The 6,159-nt window shown below is 34.4% G+C and overlaps 1 protein-coding gene across 1 annotated transcript; it reads right to left on the reverse strand.

Moving 5' to 3' along the window:
• Window positions 1–840, reverse strand: LOC132558467 (protein CLN8-like). The gene has a single exon (XM_060223046.1). It carries the CDS (start codon window positions 838–840, stop codon window positions 1–3), a length of 840 nt encoding a protein of 279 aa, XP_060079029.1.
• Between the last annotated feature and the right edge of the window lie 5,319 nt (window positions 841–6,159).

Below are 6,159 nucleotides of genomic sequence, written 5' to 3' on the forward strand. Positions count from 1 at the left end.
TCATAGAGTTTTCTTGGTGGCTGAACCATTCATTTCCTTGTGTTTTTCCGAATCTTCGAAGTTCCAGTCAACAGGGACAATCATCTGCTGTGTCTTCTTGTAAGTCCAATATGGCGTCATGAGGAACGTGACAAGAACCAGCTGAGTGTAAAGGGATAGAAACATGGCGGTAGGCATGGCGGACCAGACTCGTTCCCAGTGTTGATAGGACAAATACCATATGTAGCATTCTACTACAGATCGTAAATGGAAGGTGTGTACCAAAATGAATTGGTTTGCCTTCCATAGGAACGTGTGCGCCTTTCCAGCCTTTAGGAGTGTCCAACAGATGGCAGAAAAAGGCGTACTCATCTCCAACAGGAGACCTCTTGTAGCAAAATAATGGGTGCTTTCCAAGTACATTACCAAGAAAAAACCAACTAAAGCCAACCAGTGATGTATATTTAACATGATGCTGGCTTTTTTGTAAACAAGGTCTGATATGAGTAAAGTTCCACATTCAAACACAAAAAATCCCAGACTGGTAGCTAATGCAAAATAGCTGGTCGGAGTAGTAGAAAAAACCGGATCTTTCACAAGTTCTGTGTCGAAGAATATAGCCCATAATCCTATGGTAGTACAAAAAATTCCATATATTCCACGCACTACAGCAAGATTCCAAAAGATCTTTTCCTTTTGCTTCAGGTTATTATAGGTTTTTGTCCAAGAGCCGAAGATGGCGGATAGAAGGTACACAGTTACAAAAAAGATGAAAGATACACATATAAAGAATAGTTTTGTCGAGATCTTTTGGTAATCCTCTTCCTTACGAAAGGGGACTACATTTTCTATCAAACCCATAGTATCGACAGCACTAGATACAGCAACTATCATAACGCGGTTGTCATCTTAGTCTTGTGGAGCCGTGGTTTAACAATGAGACTACATTCTTGTATAATCTTTATTTATATGAAAATGCGTGCATTTGACATGTGAGTGTTGAGTTTGCTATATTGAATCTGCTGGACTGGTATCTAAATCAAACATCAAAATCACGCCGGAGATGCTACAATTGACCGAAGGTCACGTGTTTATCTCGTCTTGTCCACTCCCTTCACGAATGTTACTTGGTTCTGTATCGACATACCACAAGTGCTGACATGCATCTAGATACCTATTTAACGTTGTTTCCGTGTCTTTTAACGTTATTATTTTTTTTTCGTTGATATCTGAAAAGATTATGGAGACAGCCTATTTAGTTGGTTGTTCATTATTGGCGTCACCTCTTCAAGTCTATACATGTACATACAATCAAATACTAACATTCATACATTTAAAATCTTTGTTATTGATCTACAATATCAATCGCGAATTAAACCACAAGAAGGATTTAATTACAATATAATGAAATTCAATGTAGAAAATAATAAGTATTTGCACTTATTGATTTGAACAAAACAAAACTCGGGAAATCAGCTAAAATGGTTATACCGCGAATAACTAAGTAGAGTTACTCGTGCTTAGCAGTGAACAAGCAGAAATCGGGAAATCAGCTAAAATGGTTATACCGCGAATAACGAAGTAGAGTTACTCGTGCTTGGCAGTAATGCGAGCAACAAGGAACAATACAAGGGTAACTGAATTAAAATGTAATATCCAACTGCTTTGGAAATATTTACAAGGTTGATTATATAGTGATAATGAGGTAGAATACACTTCATTAACAACTATTAAAATAAGTTTAAATCAATATGAAGTATTTAAGACAAAGGTAAATTGATAAATGTAAAATAAAATATGGTTTAATGGACATAATAAAATATTTACAATGTAGATTTGAATTGTGATACATAAGAGCTTAAAGAAAGTCACTTTGTTTACATCAGAAATGACAACATCCGGTTTACATATTTACTTCCGGTTTGAACATGAACTTCCGGTTTTAGCATGAACTTCCAGTTTATAACAAGTGAGTGTAATCACAAATGTCAGGAATGATTAATTATAAAATATGAACCTGGCAAGTAAATATAGCGAAAACATCAGCAATGGATATGTCTTAAAATCAAGTATTTATCTTCGAAAAATATCTATGAGCTATAAGTCAGATACTATCAGTAGAATTATACTCAATATGGAAGGTATGCTTACTTGTGCTAACGATACTTTAGCCATAATTTTGTAATCAATAATTCAATGGTTATGATTTCTGCAAATTACAATCGATCGATCAAGATGAGGTAAAGGTACCGAACTTTTGATACAAGTAAATTTTATACAAAAGGGTACATATACTGTTAGATTACGGTAACTTGTTTCTTTTATAAAATGAACGTTTAATAAAGATCTTATTTATAGATAAACATATCTTTTGATATAGAATTTATGAGACCTTTGTTTATTAATTTGATTCTTTGAAGTGTTTAAATCTAATTTTGTATATCAAACTTAAAAGAAATCTACCATACCTGATAAGTTTATTAGAAAGTCTAAAGGTTCAAAAAGATTTCAAGAGGGAAACTATAATTCTGAATAAACACCTTATACAAATTAACCTAGTTATTTTCTTATAAAAAGGATGCATAAAAATGAAATCTAGAAGTATCTCACCAGAAAAAATCATGGAGACAGCCTGTTAAGTAGGTTGTTGTTAATTGGTGTCACAGCTTCCAGTGACCAGTGTGACCAAACTTACTCAGGAGTCTCCATAGATTTGATTGGTCAGATCTTGGGACCTTTCACGTTGCTTGGTCAAAACATAGCGTGGGTTCGGAAAAGCAAAAAGTGTTTCCTAGCAGGTTTGTTACATAAGCCTACCTAAGTGCTGTTTGACTGTGACACGGCCGATAATTCTTTAACAAAAGACAAACCGTAGAGTAAAGACTACACCTGGTGTCTATTGTTTACATTGTAGTAATTAAGAAAGTAAATCTAGTTTGCGGGACCTTTTTAGCCTTCAAATAATGCGACTGGGTATAAGTGATACTTAATTTGGGCATTAACATAATTTGGACTCTTACGTATATATATAGCTAAGTGACAGATGTCATGAACTCCCTACATTAATAAAGTTAATTATTTTATAGGAGAAAGGAACACATACAAAATACATGTACTTATAGAGAAATATTGAAATTGATTTGAAATAAAAAAAAAGTTTTATTTGATTTTTACAAGATATCCGTATGCTACCTATAGCAAACCATTACATAAACATTTGTGGTATTTACGATATTTATGTTGATATCACGACAATTTGGACTGGGATTCACGGAAACACAAATTTATATAGGTTGCCAAGAATGCAACTCATGATTTATTTATCGCGTTTATGTTAATTTGTATTTTACTTTAGAAAAGATAAACACAATACATAAATAAATGAAATAACAGCAAGTTATTGATCTCTTTACGTTATACACGTTTTGAGGAAAGGTTGGTCGTAGTGTTATTTCTGTGTAACATGTGACTGCTTATCAGGGATTGCATATGATAGTTTTCCGCTGCCATAATCATTTTAATTGAGTGGAATTAAATTCATTGATTATTTTCCATTATTTGATGTCAAAATAATATCATGATGGTCTCCTGTTAGCATTTAAATCACTTCAAATCTTAATTTTGCTGGCTGCATATTGGCACTTCATTTCGCTCGAATTTCTTTATCTCAGATGGTAAGATGTGATTTTTTGATTTCCATGGAAATATAAAAGTATTCTTAAAAAATCAGAACCATCGGAATAATCTTCACCATATTTAAAGTTTCCAAAACCACAACTACGCAATGTAAATAAAAAAAAATCGAGTTTAATTCTGTTCCGTTTTCTAAAGTATGTCTAGTTATCTGATTGGTTAACGTTAATTATGACGAAATACAAATTTTGCATAATATCTATGTTTGTTTTTGTGGTTATTGATAATCAGTAAATAGTAAAAAATACATATTTTACTGTAAAATAGAAAACTGACTGTACTATATAAACTCTCCATTGTGCATCGGTATACTGTTATTCTGTCTTGTTTCAATAATTTAGGCGTTTAACATCAATGACGAGTCGGGACAAAACAGATGTATGGCGCAGTTCATGGTAAATTTGTTTTGAAATGTACTCGTCGCTCGAGTTTCACTTGTACCATTTATCAGATACAGAAGAACAATATTAGTTCGTCCAATAACGAGTTAGGACACGTGTCTGAAGCAGTATCTCTACTTTCTGCATATGTATACATATATATCATACGTCCCGTACACGTGACGATATGCATACAATTGATCAGTGCTATTAGAGATAAGGGTTAGGGTCAGTATATAGACCACACTTAGGTAGCCAACAATGAAATATACATTCCCTAAAATTTTCTGTAGTCAATGTAAAGAGCACACACACACACCTCACGCACCCTCCCCCTCTACCCACAGTGATGTTTCAGATCAAATTTGGATGAAATTCATTGAAGCATTAAGGAAGAGTAACGTTTTTAATTAAAATGTTAACTGACTTACCCATTTGCGACCCGCCCCTAAGTCCCAAGTTGTCAAATATACTTTCCGAATTTAAGAATAAATTACCCACCCGAATGATATTTAGATAAAATTTGGTTGAAGTTTTTTTTTTCAAGTATTAAGAAAGAGTAGCATTTTGAAGCAAATTTATTGACTAACTTTCTAATTTAGAGCCCCGCAAGCAGGTCCCTAGGGATCTATTCAACTTTCTGAAAATAAGAAATGATAACCCATTTGCAATGGCATTTCAAACCAAATTTGGCTGAATTCTACCCAGGCGTTAACAAGTACTAGAAATTTGAAGCAAAATATTATTTAACTTCCCAATTTGGGGCCCCGCCCCCAAATCCCTGTGGTCGCATCAACGTTCTGAGTTTCAGAAATGATTCCCCACCCTCAATGATGTTTCAGACCAAGTTTGGTTGGAATTCATTCAAGGCTTAGGAAGGAGTAGTGTTTTGAAGCAAGATATTTGCTAATTTCCCCATTTGCTTACGAAGCAAATACAACAGCTTGTATGTTCTTTTGGTAGCCTCTCTAGAAAACTATTTCTATTTTTTCAAGCAAAGCACGAAGTCACAGTTTTGAATACATTGGGAACAGATTAGCAGGTGATGGATACTGAGAAAGAACACTCTTTTTACATTAAGCGAAATTTTCTGAAGGTCAAAAAATAAAACTTCCTATTGGAGTCCATTCGTAATTATATGCTAAAACATTTCCATTAAGTATTAGATAAATGGCCCAAAAATAGTAATTAGGAGTTTTGTGCAAGGTAATTATACTTGATTGACGATATTGCTATGTATTTTTAAAGGAAAATCGAGCAAAGTGGAAAGTTTGTTCTAGGTTGAAGTGTTGTAAAATGAACTGAAATAAACTGTTTACACTTGGTTTTGTTGGTAAAATGAGACCGTCATCTACACTTATAGCAAACGAAAGTAAAATATCAACATTCAAAATGGCGATCATATTCTCTAATTACCACAAAAATTAAATATTCTTAAAACTGCTGAAACAATATTCTACCGAGAATGCCAAAGGCTAGATTTAAATTGGTTTACATATTAAATTAAGAAATCTGGAATCCAATAAGGCTTTTCGATCCTGAAATCTGATTGACCATGTCTGTGGTGATGTATATCGTACAGCAATGTAGTTCTAATTGTCCAAGTCGGCCATACCTAATGTCTAAAAAATGGCGGCTGGTAGCGAAATCTGCTTTATTTGAAGTTTGTCTTCAACCTTTTGACATTTGGATGCAAAGGCTTACTGGTTTTCAAATGCATGTAGTATCCTAAATAGTACAGGGTACTGGCTACCTGGGCACATACTCCATGGTTCTCTGTCCAGCAGGACATAGGCAATAACCATCCTTTATGTGATTAATGGCGTCGGAGCTGTTACGATCCAAACACTGCTCTTATGCCTACAATGTTTCGTGAGTGCCTATAGATCCAGATCTCTTAGTAACCATCATCACTGAGGCACTAATTATGTAACCAGCTGCCAATGATATTTGATATGTGCTACAGGATACTGTCCGAAAATATTCCATGTCTAAATTTGGAAAGTCACAATTTGACAGATAGTGACTTGGCCCTTCTGGTAAGATCTGGCGCGTTTTTCACACGCTGAGTTTAGCTGCTGTGAACACTAAGGCGCTTTCATTTTGG

This window comes from Ylistrum balloti, unplaced genomic scaffold (assembly GCF_031769215.1).
Source record: "Ylistrum balloti isolate Yb309-2 unplaced genomic scaffold, AGI_CSIRO_Ybal_v1 Utg370790, whole genome shotgun sequence".
NCBI lineage: Eukaryota > Metazoa > Mollusca > Bivalvia > Pectinida > Pectinidae > Ylistrum > Ylistrum balloti.

Excerpts from the sequence above, each read along its gene's own strand:
- LOC132558467 (XM_060223046.1), bottom strand. The coding sequence starts at position 840 with ATGGGTTTGATAGAAAATGTAGTCCCCTTTCGTAAGGAAGAGGATTAC.